Source organism: Balaenoptera borealis (genome assembly GCF_965194805.1).
Source record: "Balaenoptera borealis genome assembly, chromosome: 5".
Lineage (NCBI taxonomy): Eukaryota > Metazoa > Chordata > Mammalia > Artiodactyla > Balaenopteridae > Balaenoptera > Balaenoptera borealis.
This window is the reverse complement of record NC_138862.1, coordinates 66,707,638-66,726,090: the sequence shown is the minus strand read 5'-3', so window position 1 is coordinate 66,726,090 and position 18,453 is coordinate 66,707,638. Positions and strand designations below refer to the sequence as shown.

The 18,453-nt window shown below is 42.6% G+C and overlaps 1 protein-coding gene across 1 annotated transcript in view; it reads left to right on the top strand.

Annotated features, from left to right (window-relative positions):
* The window catches only part of HGD (homogentisate 1,2-dioxygenase), a 46,207-nt gene that overhangs the window by 17,054 nt on the left and 10,700 nt on the right, over nt 1–18,453 (top strand). The window contains exons 5-11 of the mRNA XM_082394952.1: nt 8,208–8,267; nt 9,974–10,065; nt 11,261–11,295; nt 12,122–12,201; nt 13,170–13,269; nt 15,353–15,477; nt 17,652–17,756. Of these exons, the coding sequence (XP_082251078.1) occupies nt 8,208–8,267; nt 9,974–10,065; nt 11,261–11,295; nt 12,122–12,201; nt 13,170–13,269; nt 15,353–15,477; nt 17,652–17,756 (597 nt within the window). The remainder of the gene's footprint in view (nt 1–8,207; nt 8,268–9,973; nt 10,066–11,260; nt 11,296–12,121; nt 12,202–13,169; nt 13,270–15,352; nt 15,478–17,651; nt 17,757–18,453) is intronic.

Here is an 18,453-nt window from a genome sequence, read left to right as displayed (position 1 = left end):
ATCTTTATTGGAGTATAATTGCTTTACAATGGTGTGTTAGTTTCTGCTGTGTAACAAAGTGAATCAGCTATTCATATACATACATCCCCATATCTCCTCCCTCTTGCATCTCCCTCCCATCCTCCCTATCCCACCCCTCTAGGTGGACACAAAGCACCGAGCTGATCTCCCTGTGCTATGCGGCTGCTTCCCACTAGCTATCTATTTTACATTTGGTAGTGTATATATGTCCATGCTATCTATTTTACATTTGGTAGTATATATATGTCCATGCCACTGTCTCACTTCATCCCAGCTTACCCTTCCCCCTCCCCCTGTCCTCAAGTCCATTCTCTGTCTCTGTGTCTTTATTCCTGTCCTGCCCCTAGGTTCATCAGAACCATTTTTTTTTTTTTTTTTTTTTTTTTTTAGATTATCCTCTTTTCTTCCTGGATCTCTGTCGTTTCCTGTGTTCTGTGACATTGTGTAAACCTGCAAAACAGGCCATCTCCAAGGTCCTGAACTAGACTCTCTTGCCCCTGCCCTGTCTCCATCATCCTCCTGGGAGAGAGGGAAGTACTTACTCTCTCCTGCTCCTCACTTCCTCTTCCTTCTTGTCTTTCTTACCTTCTTTTTTTCTTCTCTTTCTTTTCACCCCCATCAGCCCTTCCCTTCTGTATTAGTTTGCTAGGGCTGCCTTTACAAAGTACCACAGACTGGGTGGCTTAAACAATAAAGATTTATTTTCTCACAGTTGTGGAGGCAAGATGTCTGAGATCAAGGTGTCAGCAGCTGGGTTTCTTCTGAGGCCTCTCGACTGGCTTGTAGTTGGCTATCTTCCCCTGTGTCTTCACATCGTCTTCCCTCTCTACGTCTCTGTGTTCAAATTTCCTCATCTTACAAGGACACATCATGTTGATCAGAGCCCACCCAATGACCTCATTTTAATTTAATCGCTTCTGTAAAGACCCTATCTCCAAATACAGTTATATTCTAAGGTACTAGGGGTTTGGACTCCAACATACGAATTTTGGGGAGAAGACAGTTCAGCCCAATTCTCCCTTTGCCTCCTCCCCTTTCCTTCCAATTATCAGTTAGTGAGTCCCACTTTCATTGGACTCTGTTTTAGAGATGAAGTGTTAATTGCTGCTTATAAGAAATACCCAGCTTTGGTGAACTAAGAGGAGGAATTCCTTGAGCAGCAGGGGGGTTTTCTAGCCCACTTCACTTCCCACCTATCCCCACATGTATACATCTCTGCAGGTAGAATTATAGATATCTAACTTCACCCAACATAATTTCAGCCCAAAGCTTGGTATAACCTGGTAGGCCATGTTGCAGGAAGTCAGTCCCACCACTTGGGTTTGGAAGCTATTCTGGGGCTGCCTTCACTGTAGAACCTCATTTATACTCTAGCATCCACTTCTCCCTCTCGCCATCTTCCACATCTCCCATGTTTTACTTTTTAAAATCTAACAAACATCATTCGTTCCCATGACATTAACTATTACCTCTCTGCAATATGTTTTACAAATCTCCCCACCAACTTCAAACCCCACAGGGGACATTGCCATGTGTGTGTCCCAACTCAACAGGATCCATACTGAAGACATCATAGTCCCATCCAAACTTTCCTCTCTCTATGGCTTCTCTAGGTCTGTTAATGACACACCATTCTTTCACACTCAACCTGCTATTACCCCTCCCCTCCACCACTCAGCCAATCCTTAGAGTCATCTTTGAAAACTTCTTTCTCTCTTTACATTGAATTAGGTGCCATGTCTATAGAATGGTGAGTCCCATCTACATAAAAGTTACCGGGGTGACTTGTTGAAAATGTAGATTCCCCGGACTCCCCACCCAGAGATTCTAATTCAGTAGGTCTGGGATGATGCACAGGAGTCTCTGTAGATGATTTCCATTCAGATTGGCTCTGGACCACACTTTAAGAAACACTGCTGTAGCATTTGCTCCCAAGATGTCTCTGGTATCTGTATTCTCCTTCCTTTTCTTCACACCCCTGGTTTGGATCTCTTTTCCTCTTACCAGGACTGTTAAAATGGCCTCCTAACTGATCTATGTGTCTTCCCACCCTATCCCTCACATTGTTGCCAGACTCAACTTACTAAATTATCATTCAAAAATATTTAAATCCTGTCATTACCTCTCCCTCCCACTGCCCAGCCAATCAAGTGCAGGCTCCCATGACAGGTGACTTTTATTGTACCTTTCAAGCCCTTCCCTCTCTTCCATGTCCTCTACCCATCAGCCACACTGGAACCTTCACCATTCCAGGACAATACTCTAAATTTTCTTGCCTGGGTGCTTTATTCTCTTTCATCTACCTAGAATTTTCTCTTCTTCCCTCACAAGTATCCACCCATCCAAATGCCACCCATAATTTAAGACTCATCTTAAATACCACCTTCTTCATTGAACTCTTTCAATATTTCTCAGAGTATTTGAGAGTAGGATCTATGTCTCCATCATTTTCATATAACCTGCAGTGTCCAGCACATGCCTTCTTCCAAACGGTAGAATCACAAGTATTTGTTGAAGTAACTCCCTGATAGCTCAGATTCCATCATCCTATAAATAGACTAGATTACATTTCTCTAAATGCATTCACTGGCGCTTGCCAACACCGCAGTGTACATTGCCCTTTTCAGCCCTTTTGGACAGTTTGCTGGCTCTTTTTAAGTACATCTCCATCAACCTGCATTTCACTGCTTGGAAAGATGTTGAAGCTGTATGCAAACCAGCTTATTTTATTGTGTGTGTCTCTTATTGCTCTTGTGTAAGAATGTTAAATATGCCCTGTACCAGGAATTATTCCTGAGGGAACATTCCTGCTTATATTTCTCTTCCAAAGTCATTTCCAGTTATCCATTTCCTTGTTTTTCAATCATGAATTGCCCATACTTGCAGGGTCTTCTTGTTCCCTGAGGGCAGAGACTGTCATGTTCACCTCTGGTACCTAGCACAAAACCTGGCACATGGAGTGGTACAATAAATCATTTGAATGAGTTAATATATAGGGATTGGACAAGAATGCTGACTTTGAAGGACCTTAGCAGGATTTGGGTCCCAGGAGTCAGACTGGGCCAAGGCAACTCAGCACCAGAGGAGCAGTAGATAAGGGCCCAGATTAGAAGACCAAGTACAAGACCATTAAAAGGAGGCAAAGCCTGGGTTCAGGAGCCATGGAGATCATGAATGGTTTAGAAAGCAGATCAAGACAGGCTGAGATTAAAGAGCTCAGGGTTTAGGTTGCTAAGGGAGGCTGAGAAATTGTTGGTATCAGTTCTTAGTAAAGAAAACTTAACTGCTCTAAACCATTTGTCTTGTCACTCTAAAATAGAGATAATAATTATGGGAGCCTTAGAGGGTTGTTGTGAGAATTAAATGTCATCCAACAAATATTTATGGAGTGACTACTATGTTTCATGCTCTGGGTGCTGAATAATGGATATAAAACCCTTAGCTTTACCCTCAAGGGCAAGGTCAAATAGGAATCGAGGTTTCTATCCATGAAAAAATGTCATCTAAATACTATGCTGGCTCATCTTTTTTTGTCTTCTCATGAAAGACTTTTAAAAGTCTAAACAAACTACAGTGATTTGAATCTTCCTTACCTGTGCTCTTACCTATTACCTCTAAGACTGCCAAAGAGTCGCTCAAAGCCTGATTTCTCTCCACATAAATTATGTTGCCTTTTTCCTCAAATTCTAGATTTGCTGAAGAATTTAATGAGCGAATGTTTTATTTTAACCCCCTGTCCCATCTTCCCTAGTCTGGGCTGAAACTCACTGTAGTGCATTACCCTGGACCTCTCCTAGCCATAGCTGCTGCTAACGACTGTTTGCATATTATGATCACAAAAGCATCTACAAGTTACTTCCAAAATCTTGGATAGATGTTATCAACTTCTAATGATATGTCTACCTCTAGCCCACCAATGTTGTTGAGAGTATCCAACTCATCCAATATAGTTGAGTCCAAGGCAGCTTTGGAGGGAATCTCACATAGTGTTGAAGGTGATACTCAGATCATCCAGTACACCTCGCAATCTTCTGACTTTGGAAATACTGAGTCCAATTCTTTGGTTTCATTTACATCCTTGAGTATGAATTTCAAATCCTGATCATTAAATATTGCCACTGATTCTCCTACTCCTCTGGTAACCTTAAATAATTTTTAATTCTAACTTTAGTCTCTGTTGAAGATGCTTTCCAAATTATTTTTGACCATCTCACTTCTAGTAAGAGTTTATTTTCCAATAGAATTTGCAGACCACAGCTCCAAAATATGTGAAGCAATGATAGAACTGAAAGGAGAAACAGAGTTAATCCACAATTATAGTTGGAAACATCAACACCTCTCTCTCAACAGTTGATAGAACAAGTGGACAGAAAATCAGAAAGGATATGGAAGAACTGAGGGGTTTTCACATGTATAAAGAACTGACTTATATTTTAGAAACAATCTCAGGACTTTTAGAAACATTTGTCAATTTACTAGCTATTGCCTGAATGTCATTTTGACTTCCAAAAGTCTCACAAATTTGCTTTAGTCTTGTTCTTTGAGATATTAGCAATGTTCTCAGTATCTTACATTTGTTCATTCATTCAATCATTCAATACAAATATATTAATATCCACTATAGTCAAGATGTTGTATTGGGTACTTCAATTGATTTCATTGTTTTTGAAATGTTAATAATTGAATTCTGTGTGGGGGTTTCTTTAGCAATAATATATAATATAAACAAAATTAACTGTTAAAAAGTTATAGAATTAAATCAGTTAATAAGCATCCAGTGACTTGCCAGAAGTCACAGAGTAAATAGGAACAGAGGCAGCAGCAGAACCCAGGTCTCCTGGCTCAGCCCAGTGCACAGTCCCCTTGGGCTGGCCTTGGATCAGAGGGTTACTGCTCCATAGCATGCAGTTAGTCTGAACATCTGGCTTTAGCAGGAGATGTTTCCACTCTCCACTCCATAGCCTCTTCCTGTTCATCCTCTCCTCAAATTTCCCTCCCTGCATTCAACATGATATTGCACCAAAACTCTTGACCCAAATCTCTTACCTGAAGACTCAAAGCTGGCTTCTTCTTGTGGGTACTGGGTTTATCAGAACTACCTTGGGGTCTTTATTATTGTTCATGATATGCTGAGTATAGGTCCTGCACAATCCTCTGCCCTCAGACTCAGCAGATAAATTACTCCTTTCCCTACACCATCTCCATCATCTGAAGGGCATCACCTTTTGCATTAGAGAAGGTTCTTCAAGACCACCGCCTCATCCAGGATGTGGGCTCTATTGAAGGCATGTTACCTACATCATCATGTAGGTGCCCTTCCACCTTCCACTCCAGGCTCTCTCTCTTCATGACTGATGTGCTACAGAAGACTTTGAAAAACTGACCAGCAAAAACCTAACCAAACCAACCCATTGTCCTCTCTGGTTCAGTCTTTCCTACACAAAATGTACCAACCTCTTCTCTAGGGACCAGGACTTTATTTCTACCCACAACAGGTATTTTTAGTTTCAGGAAGATCTACAAAGGTGCTGTCTTGCTGTCAAACCCAAGTTCATGTACCTGATGCACAGTGAGGCTAAACAAAATGAGATGTCAGAGTTTGGAGCAGAGAAAGATTTATTGCAAGGGCCAAACAAGGAGAAAAGGTGGCTCATGCTCAAAAGGGCCAAACTCCATGATGATTTCTGGGGAAGAGTTTTTAAAGGCAAAATTTGGGGTGAGGACTGCAGGGGGTGTGACTTTCTTCTGATTGGTTGGTGGTGAGGTAACACAGTGGTGTCTCTGGAATCTCAACCTTCTGGTTCCAACCAGTCTGGGGTCTAAGTGCTTGTTGTCAGCATATAGTCACCATCTTCCACTGGGTAGGGGTCTTAATTTCTGCAGAACAACTCAAAGATATGCATCAGATACAGACATGTATATCCCTTGAGGAGGAACCAGGAGTCCTGTGACTCTCTCTTCTTGAGCCTACTCTTTGGAGCTCAGAGAAGGCCTAGCAAACTAAAGCCTTTTTTTTTTTTTTTTTCTACAAACAAGAAACAGGGGACACCTGGGAGGACCCTGCAGGGTCCTGCTCAGTTTCAGTCTCGGTGCAACAAACCAGGTAGTGCTTTCCTATTACTGGGATTCTCTCTTGCTTACTTGCTCCCTTTTGTTTATTTCTCTTTTTTTCTTTCTTCTCTCTCTTTTCTTGCTCTTCTTTTTCCCTTAGGTTTGCAAACCTTAGACTTGTATTATTTAAACATCCTTGCTATTTGGTAACTGGCCCTAGATACAACAATTTCGTTGATTGACTGATTGGTTGGTTGACTAAGTGGACTTTTCTGAACATGAACATGAACAGCAATACAAAAATCACAGGCTCTCTGGGTTGGGTGTGCTGATTCTTAGACCATAGCTGCACATTAAAGTTTTTTTATAAGACAGAGCTTTTATAAAATACTGATGCCTGGGCCCTACCTTCTCAATCAGAATTAAGATTCTGATTTAATTAGTTTTCGGGTCTCAGAGACTCTCTGGGTGATTCTCATGGCTTGTCAGGGTTTAGAATCTCTGGATAGATCTAAAAGGTTGCCCAGGTAACCACTGATCGGATACTTAAATCCCTTCCATTGGGAAATCTAGAATGATGACTCCTCTTAGAACCAAGATTCTATGTAGCATTATCTTCCAGACAATCTTCCTGGGTGTACAAACTCTGTGCTGCTAGTAAACAGGGAAGCAGCAGGTAATGGTTCATGGTAAACCAAAACCCCCTTCAAAAAGCCAGCAGCGCTTAGCTGTGGCCCTGGCTGATGTCGGGGGAATATCCTCCTAGGTCAATGGTGCTCGACCAGGGAATATTTGTCCCCCAGGTGACATCTGACAATGTCTGGAGATGTTTTTGGCTGTTATAACTTGGGGGAGTGCTACCAGCATCCAGTGAGTAGAGGTCAGGGATGCTGCTAAACATCCTGCAATGCACAGGACAGCCCCTGCAACAAAGAATTGTCTGACACAAAACGTCAGTAGTGCCAGAGTTGAGAAACCCTTTCCTAGATCCTTGATCTCAGGTTCCCCCCACTGCCCCAGGAAATATCATCCTCAGTGGAATTAGTCCTAAACCTTTTCCTTCTTTCTGAAGCATGATTTCAACAATGTTTTTCAAATCAACATCTTACATTCTTTTCAAGTAGTCCCAGAATGTGATAATCCTGCTTTGCTTTTAAGAAATAAAGGCTGCTGCCTGACTGTGTACATCAGAGAGGCAGGATCACGCCAGCGCTGCCTTTTCCACGTGCTGCTTCCTTTCCCACCCAGCTGCCTCTCTGGACTACAGAATGAGCTGAGCCCCATGACCCACTGGAGGGCCTGCCTGGCCTGCCTTGACCAGGCACTGCAGCCAGTGGAGCCAGCCCTTGGGGTGCAGGTCACTCCATGAGATGTCCTGAGGCTGCTGGGTTTATCAGCTGCCAGACTGCCTGGGTCAGGCCCGCGGCCAAGTTGATGAATAAGTGCTGGGCTGACACTTCTAGTAGGGCTCAGACCTGCTGATTTTATTTCCTACTTGCTTAGATCATTTCATTATTAAATTAAAGATTGTTGTGATTTAAACTGAACCGGCAGGAAGCCTGGGGACAAACACGGGGTTTGGTGAAGAAACTGAACCTGGTACTGCATTTACCAAATCCGATCTCAGCTGGGTGCTTTTTCTTTCTCTTAAAGAAATAATTCAAAACTCCAAGGGCTGGAAGTAAGAAGTAGAGCCTTCCCCTGCAGTGTCAGGAGCCCACACAGAGAGGCTGACACACCAGGAGAGGGAGCTGATTATAAATAGCATAAAAAGCAGCATCAGTCAAAACTCACTGATGTGCCAGAGCAAAATGTTAAAAGAAATAGCTTCTGAAATAGGAAGCAATGATTTTTTTATTTTTGTAATTTAAAATGCTAAGGAATGAAGACAATATATATATACATATAGGTTAAACATTCACACACAACACAAACATACACCCTGCATACACACACAGAACCCAACTGAGCCCCTTTAAGGAAATGATGGATAATTATTAAATTGAAAATAACAAAATCACAAGTAGTCAGAGCCTCACAGAGTGAGCAGCTGTCCTTCTTCATGCTATTTATTGAGAAAGTCTATGGTTTCCCCTTGTGAAATAATTTTTCTGTGTGTGTATTTTTTTTTCCAGCTGAGATGGAAACCATTTGAGATTCCAAAAGCCTCTCAGAAGAAAGTGGACTTCGTGAGTGTAAGTCAATACTATCCACACCTGCCCACCACTCTCTTCTCTTCTGCGGTGAGTGATCCAGCCATTTGCAGGCTGGGTGCCCAGCAGAAACAGCCCTGGAGGCAGGCAGCAGACCTAGCACCACCTGCCTCTGCTTTTGGGGCTGGCAGAGGGATGTCTTACGTACAGGCACTATATGGCCACTGACACCAAAGGGCGCTTGTGAGCTATTTACAACATCTCCAAACAGCCAATGGAAATTGGGCATTTACCTACTTCACGTTTCTTTGTTCCTGGCTAGAACACGGGTTCTGAGCCTTTTTGTTCCATGGACTCCTTTGAAAGTCTGGAAGCCAGTGTTTTTATTTTATTTATTTATTATTTTTTTTAAGCCTGTGTTTTTAAATGCATAAAATAAATTACATAAAATTACGAAGAAGCCAATTATATTGAAATACAGTGATAAAAATATTAAAATAGCAAATTTGGTTTGGTTTATAGTAATATATATGCTACCTTCTTAATGCACTAAATCACAAGATCTATGAAAAGATCTAATAACTATGGTTATTAAAAGTATGAGCATAAATGATATTTTGGGATATCTGTAACAACTATAATGTGATATGAAAGCATCTATGGTTTCTATCAGTACAAGGTTACAGGCACTTCTACAACTGCTGTGGTTTGTTGCTTACATTCACGTCAATTGAAGGAAATGATAAATTTAAGTCAGAGATTAGTGAAATACATATATAATTTTTTTCCCCATCCAATTTCATGAACTCCCCAAAATGGATCCCTGGGCTAGAATAGCATCGACTCAGGGTGGCAACTCTAGTTAGCACAATGCTGATTAGAAGTTCTGCTTGGTAGTTATAGGTGCTGGGAGTATTGGAACACCTGTGCTCAGAACAAAGCATATATAGGGGAGAGGCTGGGAACTACAAGGAGGTGGGGCTCAAAGAAGCCAGTGGAGGGTTCTGTACACCAACCTCAGCTCATAGCTTACTTAAGGAGAGTCCAGGTGCCCAGCCTTAGGCCAAATTGTTTGTTCCATGTTGAATTCTTTATCGTATTAAGTGCTCCAAGCCCTGTGTGGGCTCATCTAAATAGGCCCCAAACTTGCAAATTGAGTTAAAATATAAAAAGAAATCCCTCACCCTGGATGAATTATAGCTATCTGGAGGAACAGAGCTCCCTCCTTTTGGGAAGGCCCATGTGTTAAAGTCTTTGGGACTGTGGGTTATTAGCAGAGAGGATTACAGTTGGTCAGAATACTTTCCTCTACCCTGTTCTAGAAAGGTTAGGGCTGACCCTATTCATAAGCAGAGGGCTACCCACATGGTAACGTATATTTGAGGGGCATTAATTGGTCCTTAATGCTGCAACTTTCCTCCCCAAGCCTCCTAGATGCCTGATTTTACCTCCAAAGGAAACTCTCCTTCAGGTTGATCTTAAGCACCAAACTGATAAAATGCCAAGTAATGAATTGATGCTCTGTAAGGTCAACTCTGATGGAGCCATTAAGACCATCCAGATCTAGGGCCATGCCTGGCAATGAGGGTGAGCCACCATCTAAAAAACATAAGTCAGTAAATTCCGGGTTCCCCAGAGGCAGCCTGGTCCCAAAGGGAAGATCCTAGTAGAATTTGCCTCATGACTCTCAGGGACCAGCGGGAGGGCTGGCCTCATTCACCTTTCCCTCTCGTGCGGGTCTCTCCCAGGGCCTGCATACCTTGTGTGGAGCTGGAGACATCAGGTCTAACAATGGGCTTGCTGTCCACATTTTCCTCTGCAACACCTCCATGGGCAACAGGTAAGTGGCTCAGAGCTATGGCACGAGAGCCCCCTTCCCCAAGAGCTACTGGCAAGAGGGTGAAGGCTGGTTTGTTGTTTTTGTTACTTTTTTTTTTTTTTACCCCAGAGCAATCTTGGTATACATTTTAAAATAATGACAATAAATGAGCATTTCTATCTTGACTGACTCCTGTGGCATAAATAAGAATGTCACATAACAATGCAAATAGAAGAGGGACAATGGGGCACTGAAAGCAGGAGTAGTCTAAGTATTCTGACTCAAACCTTGACTTTAATCAGGTTTGAGTCAGAATATCCTTAACTTCTAAGGTTCCCCAGGGCTGTTCTTGAGTCCAAAATCATACTATATGAGCAGCCATTAGGGCTACCTGTTGGTGGCAGACTTTTGCTTCAGCTAATAACTTTGCGTAAGTTTAAAGATCCTAAATAAAAGAACTTACATATTAGATTTTTTTTCAATCAGAAACACTTACATAAAAGTCATTTTTGCCTTTTCTTTGGGAAGCAGAATATCATAGCAGTTTTGCACACTACCTTTGGAACCAGACTGTTGTGTCCAAAGCTCAATCCATTCTTCCTGGCTAAGCAACCTAGGACAAGTCATTTAACTTCTCTGAGCCATGAATCAGGGCCAAGATCACGGCCCTGTGACAAGGCACTGGAGATGTCCCTTGGAGTCCAGCATCATATCAGGTTCCTCCTCTCTGTCTACCTGAGCTACATTAGCCTTCATTCAGTTCTTTCTACCTGCCATGTGCCTTCCTGCCTCAGAGCAGGCGCCTGTGCTGTTCCTTCTGCCTGGAATGTTCTCCCCACCCCACCCCCATCCCATCCCCAAGCCCTCGCCTAGATGATTTCTTCAGATCTCAGGTCAAACATTCCCCCTTCAGGGAAGCCTTGGCTGCCTCCTCAGACTAGATCAGGTTCATTATTCTTTCAGTCCCCTGAACGTCACATTCACAGTGCCATTACAGTTTATGATGATATGGTTCTGTAATTGTTGGATTGCTGTCTGACTTCCTACTAGACTCTAAGGCTCCATGAGGGCAGAGATGGGGTCATTTTGCTCATCATTTTACACCCAGCACTAAGCCTGGCACATACCAGGTACTGAGCAATAATTTGTGCAGTGAATTAATTTGCCTGGACAGTGTTAAAACTGAAAATCATAGGAATTATTCTATATGTTTCAGATGCTTTTACAGTTCAGACGGAGACTTCTTGATTGGTAAGTTTTGAAGATTTCAGACCCTTTCATTGGTAATTGATCCCTAGTCATAAGCTACTTTTTAATTGTATGCATATGACTTTCCTTTCAATCTGTCTTACTTAGTGCAGTCTACAGACTGAGGTGTAAAGGCAATTGGAGGTCTGGAAAAGATTCTTTGTGTACCCCCAAGCCCCTACTCTATTTCCTGGTCTCCCTGCCTTTGCTCGTTTCTTCTGGGCCTTTCTGATCTGGGAGATCTGGGCAGCTGAAAAGAAATGAAGAGTGATACCAACATTTGATTAACTTGTTAAGATAACTCTATTTGCCTTCAAACTCACCCAAGAAAAGACCATCTGTCATTGATATCTGCAATATAAATACAAATTTTCATGAGACCATCAAGATGGAAAGTCTAGTAGGGATTTCTCTGGTCTTCCCATTCTTTTTCGATGGTTTTAGTACTGATATTCTGGAGTGAACATTTTGATGTAGACAGTAGACATGCAAATGCCAGCATCCTGCTGGAACTATCAGAAATGGGTCTTTTTCCATCCTATTTCTGCTGCTCTTTCTGGTCAAGCCACAGAATTGTGCAAATACAAGCTCCTTACCTGGCAACCAAAGAAAAGAAGAAAAAAGCAGAGTCAATTTTTCCATTCATGTTTTTCTAGACAGTAAAATAGCTAACCTAAGTTGTCAATTCTGTCATATTCCCCCATAAAACTCAATAAAGTACTTTTCATTTGGAATGAAAAAGCAAATGCAGCCCTTAAGCCTTTTACTCTTCATGAAGTCATTCTCGCATGAAAAGAGCTACTCACTGCCACCCTGTCTTTTTTGTTAGTTCCCCAGAAAGGGAAACTTCTCATTTACACCGAGTTTGGCAAGATGCTTGTTCAGCCCAACGAGATATGCGTCATTCAGGTTGGTGATGTGTCCCCCCTCTCCTCCCCGCTTCTCCCTAATTTGGGAGCAATCTGATGTTGCAACTGCTGCTATTTCCAACTCTAAAATTCTCTGTCATGTCTGGGCAATGGGGAGGGAGTTTAAGTTATACAGAAGGCTCCCTGTGCAGAAGGGTAACTAGACCTGTGTGCCTACTTTGTTTTATTTTTTTTTCAAACTTATTTTATTTATTTAGTTAGTTACTTAGTTAGTTAGTTATTTTGGCTGTGTTGGGTCTTCGTTGCTGCACGCAGGCTTTCTCTAGTTGTGGCGAGCAGGAGCTACTCTTCGTTGTGATGCAAGGGCTTCTCACTGCGGTGGCTTCTCTTGTTGCAGAGGACAGGCTCTAGGCACACGGGCTTCAGTAGCTGTGGCACGCGGGCTCAGTAGTTGTGGCATGCAGGCTCAGTAGTTGTGGCTCATGGGCTCTAGAGCGCAGGCTCAGTAGTTGTGGCGCACGGGCTTAGTTGCTCTGCAGCATGTGGGATCTTCCCAGACCGGGGCTCAAACCCATGTCCCCTGCATTGGCAGGCGATTCTTAACCACTGCACCACCAGGGAAGCCCCCTACTTTGTTTTAAAATAGCACACAATCACAAAGCAAAGAACATTGTCAATTCACTTTCCTAAATATTTATACACACTCTGGATAAGGCCCTGGTGGGGGTGGAAAGCAGTGAAGATGGATTTCTTTAAAACTTGGCTAAATCAGGGCACTGTTATCTATGAACCCAGTGAGAGAGTAGACTAGAATTGGTTTGGGTCACAGATGTGATTAGAGGTTAAGTTTTTCTTTCTACCTCCTCTTTGAGCTGGTCACCTCTCCAACATAGTTCAACAGGCTACAGAATTACTTGTGCAAGTGAGGCTGGCTATGGCTCTTGGGCAGCTTCTTTATAACTACAGGTATAATTTGGGAGAGCACACCAGTGTTTACTTCTGTTCCAGAGAGGAATGCGGTTCAGCATAGATGTCTTCGAGGAGACCAGGGGCTACATCCTGGAGGTCTACGGCGTCCACTTTGAGTTGCCTGACCTGGGACCAATTGGTAAATCTTCAATGCAAGCTTCTAAGCCTGACTTGAAATATAGGACACAGATAATTGCATGAAAGTTAACCATCCATCTCCCCTCTTTATCTCACTCAAACTTCAACTTTCCTCTCTAGACAACTTCTTCCCTAGACCAAGTATAGTTGGGAATTTCAGAACATATTAGAGCTCCCTGAGCAATCGCAGACTTCTTATTTCAGACCTCTAAGTTCAGGGGCTCCAGATGGCATAGCTGACCCATCTGATGAGATGACAGCTTCATTAATTAACTGGTCAGTGCACCAGTCCATCAGCTTGTCTCGGCTCCCATGTTGTGCTGAGTGTAATGACAGGAACCACATTAAGGGTAGAACAAGCTTCTTCCCATCACATACATGCATAACAGAAAACGATCCAAGCCAGCCCATGGTAAATCTCTCTCTAGAATAGTATACAGACCATTGGAGAGCAAAACAATATGTAATAGATTTCAGGTTATACACAGTATACCCTAGAAGATGTAGAAGTCTGGGTTACTGTAGGCCAAGTCTCCAGGAACAGCTTCATAGAAAAGATAAGATTTGACTAATCCTTGACGGAAAGTTGAGGGAAAATAAAGAGGAAAGAGATCAGCTTAAGAAAAAGTGTACAAGTGGGAATGGGTTTTGTGGATAGAAGGAAGATCATGTTCTTAAATGAGAGGCTTGTGTGTAGACAATAAAATGGGAAAAGCCATAACAATGGTAGGGGCTATGTGGCTATGGAAAGGGGAAACGGACTGAAAGACATACAGTCTATGACCCTCACATTCCTACTGAGCATCCTCCAAAAAATCTACACACTTGAGGGTCAAAAAGCGTACCTCACTCAGTCCTGTGAAGGAGCTAGAAACCACAGCCTCCATGAGGCAGATTAAAACTTCCAAAAGTGAACCAAGGTCCCCCACCCCCAGTTCTTCTGGCAAGCTGGAGACAGGAGAGCAGGAGAGAAGTGAAGGCAGTAGGAGGGGTTGTTCTCAAAACGTCTCTGGGAGTGAAAGGAGTGATTGGGAAAATTGGCCCTTGGATCCATCTTTGGCATGTTTGCTGAAGGTGGTGGCCACAGCCCCCAGCTCTTCCCTTTCCTTGTCAACAGATTTTTTTAGAGCAAACCAGGGACAGGCCAGCATGTGCCTTCTGGTCACTCCCCTGGGGGATCCAAATAGTCAGAGGAAGGTGAGAGGCAGCAGAGAGGCAGTGGAGCCATGGTGGGCCATCTGTTATCCTGCTCTCCACCCTCTCTTCCCACTTTGCTCTGGCTTCCTGCTGCTCCAGAGCCAGCAGAGCCTCCGGGTTCCATGGAACACGTACCCTCTGGAAAATATATATAATTTACTAACCAGCTGGGGACATATTTTTTTTTAAACCCCAGGAGCTGGAAATGATAAAACACTCCCCAGGTCTCTCCTTTTGGAGTTAAATTATGTTTTTGTACTTACGTTTTTCATTTTTGGTCTTTTGATTTATTTTTTTCTCTCTGGAGGGAACATTCACAAAACAAAGGTAAGCAGGCAAGTCCCAAATACTGTCTCCCTCAGTGGCAGACAGATTGTCAAGCTGCAGAGCAGTTTTTCAGGTTTGGGTTGATTCTGAGTTCTGTCTGAGGAACAGAGGCACGCCTGGGGCTACAGTATGTAACCTTTTCTTTCTTAAGGACTGTAGATGAGTTCTAGAGTCATCAGAGTTTTCTTGGAAAAAAAGATCTAGTATTCTATCATATCTTCCCTTTCTTCTTTTCTAGTTTCTTCCTCTCCTCCCCTTCCCTCCCCTGTAGTGATGAGATAATGCATGTAAACTGTTTATAAACCATATTCACTCTACAACTTTAGGACGTAATGCTGGTGATGATGATGATGATATTTTCATGATTTTTTACTGACCAAATTCCTTGGGTCCTCCTTAAAAGTCACCAGACTGGGATTCCAATGAGCCTTTGAACAATGAAAGCAAATTGTGGAGTAGCTTTTGACGTGGAAGAAAGCCCTTTCTCTTTGTGCAACAGTGGGCATCTTTCCTATGTGATTTCAGAAGTGTCTAAAAGACTTTTGGGTCATTTGTTCTAGGAGCCAATGGCTTGGCCAATCCTCGTGATTTCTTGATACCTGTTGCCTGGTATGAAGATCACCAAGTGCCAGGTGGTTACACTGTGATTAATAAATACCAGGGCAAGCTGTTTGCTGCCAAACAGGTAAAGTAAGCGGGTTTGTAGGCAGGGGAACGAATGAATAGTTATTAAGCACCTTCTGATTGCCAAGGCTAGTATTAAGTATTTACATATATTATTTCATCTTTACCACATCACTAAGATACTACAAATAAGGTGCTACTTGCCTTATTTGTAGTCATGAAAACAGGCCAGGTGGTGATAACTTACCAAATGTCACAGTAAATGACAGAATCAGCATTCAAACCCATATCTTTCTGACTCCAAAGGGCATGCATCCTCTTTCTATTTATCAAGCAATAAAAACCCCGCAATATCTAGGTCTCTATAAATGGTGGGGGAAACATAATATACAGGCAGGGCAATGTGTTCTGAAAAGGGAATTGAGTTAATAGCAGTTCGTCTAAGACTTATATTCAACAATGGTCACCATATTTTCAAATACAAGCAATGATTGATAGAAAACAAGCAGAACTCATTTAGTTTGACTTCGTTTATAGCACCAGCCTGGTAAACTCAGGAGATAAGCAAAGGCATAGATAATAATAAAAATAACAATATATAATCTATAATATAATACATTATTACTTCATATACTGGATATATAATATAGTAGAATAAAGTAAACATACAGTAAAAATAATCCAAATATCTCTTCTGTTTACCATTATTCATTTGCTTTATTTTTGCCCATTTAACTTATTGCTTATATTTTGCTAGGGCATTGTTATTTTCTTTGGACAGCATCTAGAAGGTATGCTAACCAGCAGAGGCCAACTAGTTTGGCATTTAAAATTAACTCTTGAGGGTTCATTGTCACCCTCATTGACACATAGTCACCCTTATATTCTCTGGATCAGGATTTCTTAAAATGTGGTTCAGAGACCATTTGTATCAGAAATTCTCAGGATAGCTTGTTTAAAATGCAGGTGCTGAGCCACTACTCCAGCCTGGCAAAAAATGATGACCTCTGGGGATGCAGTGTGGAAATCACATTCATTTTTTTTTCCTGTGCTATACAGTAGGCACTCACCAGCCATCTACTTCGTACACAGTAGTGTACATACGTCAATCCCAATCTCCCAGTCCATCCCACCCCCCACCCCTTGGTGTCCATATGTTTGTTCTCTACCTCTGTGTCTCTATTTCTGCTTTGCAAATAGGTTCATCTGTACCATTGTTCTAAATTCCACATATATGTGTTAATATACGATATTTGTTTTCCTCTTTCTGACTTACTTCACTCTGTATGATAGTCTCTAGGTCCATCCACGTCTCTGCAAATGGCGATAAAGAAGATGTGGTACATATATACAATGGAATACTACTCAGCCATAAAAAGGAACGAAATTGTGCCATCCACGTTCATTTTTAAATGACTATTCCCTGTATTATATTTGACATACATTTGATAGAGGATCACCATTCTAGAGGTAGCCAGCAGCTCCATGGGTTTCCACTTTCCAAATGGACTCTGTGCAGGTTATTCTCTGTGTGAGCCCCCACTGATCCATTCTCCCATCTCTGCCATGATCTGTGCCCTGGGAGGCTGACCTACATGGACTATATCACCTGGACTCCCTAGCCTAACTACCTTCCTATAACAGAGCACTGATCCTCTCTTACCCCAGGACAGACCCAAGAAACATCACCTTAGGATTGCTCTGAAATCTCAAGTCCCTGGGGCTGGAACTCTTAGAGACCTTCTAGCCTTCCTGCACTCACCAACCCAGGCACTGAACATACCAGAATCTCCTCTGGGCAGCAGTTAGCTGGAGAGCAGTCACAGCCAAGTGCCTGCCCTCAGCACTGGGAAACCCAGACGGTGGCCCAGATTGTCAAAGAATTGCTGGCATCCACAGATTCTCACAACTGTGTTAAAATTGTTGAAAAGGCACTGCTGCTTGGAGCATGTGCTGTGCTTGTGCTGCACATGTGATCAGAAGCAGCTGCAGCTTATGAACGGGAAGACTAGGGTTAGCGGCGTAGTGAGGACGGTTTGAGAGAATGTGAAGCAACCACAAGATGATTCAGGGTGATATTTTTCCCAAAGATGGTATTATTAAATGATGAGAACAGAATCAAATCAAAAAAGAGACAGTAATGCCAAGTACGAACCGAGGAATCATAGCTACAAAAGCATTACATGCTAAAATCACCCTTTCCTGCCTTTTTTTTTTGTTGTTGTTGTTAATCAGGATGTCTCCCCGTTCAATGTTGTGGCCTGGCATGGGAATTACACGCCCTACAAGTACAACTTGGAGAACTTCATGGTCATCAACTCAGTGGCCTTTGACCACGCAGTAAGTCTGGCCCACGGAGGGGCCCCGGGGAGAGGACACCCGTAGGTGGGAGGGGTCCACAGTAGACCCCTGACATTCACAGATTTAACACTACCAGTGTCACCCTTGGAAGCCTGAGATTTAGTCATTTGTCATTGTGCTGACAGGCATTTGAATCATCTGCTGCAAGGCTTCAGTGAAGGAGTAAATAACATAGCTAGAGGGCGATCCAGGCTAGACGCTCAGCACTCACCCTGCAATACAGCTCAGTTCTCTGCAGAGTATTCACAGGAACTCTCCTACATGGCTAAAAACTTGGTTTCTTCCTGGAAAATATATCCCCAAAAGAAAACCAGTGCTAATGTTAGTGATGGAGTGGTGAGGAAGGAACATTTCTGGATTTGGAAAGTTCTCTGTCCTGCTCATAAATACCAAGAGTCTGCTTGCTCTGACTGCCCACTCCAGTGCCTCCACGCCCGGCTCTTTTTAGCCATGATGGAACAGACAGCCCTTTTCTAAAGTTACTCATAATGTTCCGTACTTGAATTTAAACCAAAGAAATTCTAGATTATGAATTCGGTCATATTTTTCAGTCAATCACGGGACTACAAATAGGTCCCCAGCCCACAGTGCAGGCCCCCAAGGCCCCACATTCTTGATAAAGTGCTACTTCTGAGATCCTGGGGGAAAGTTCACTTTGCATAATAGATTAACTTAA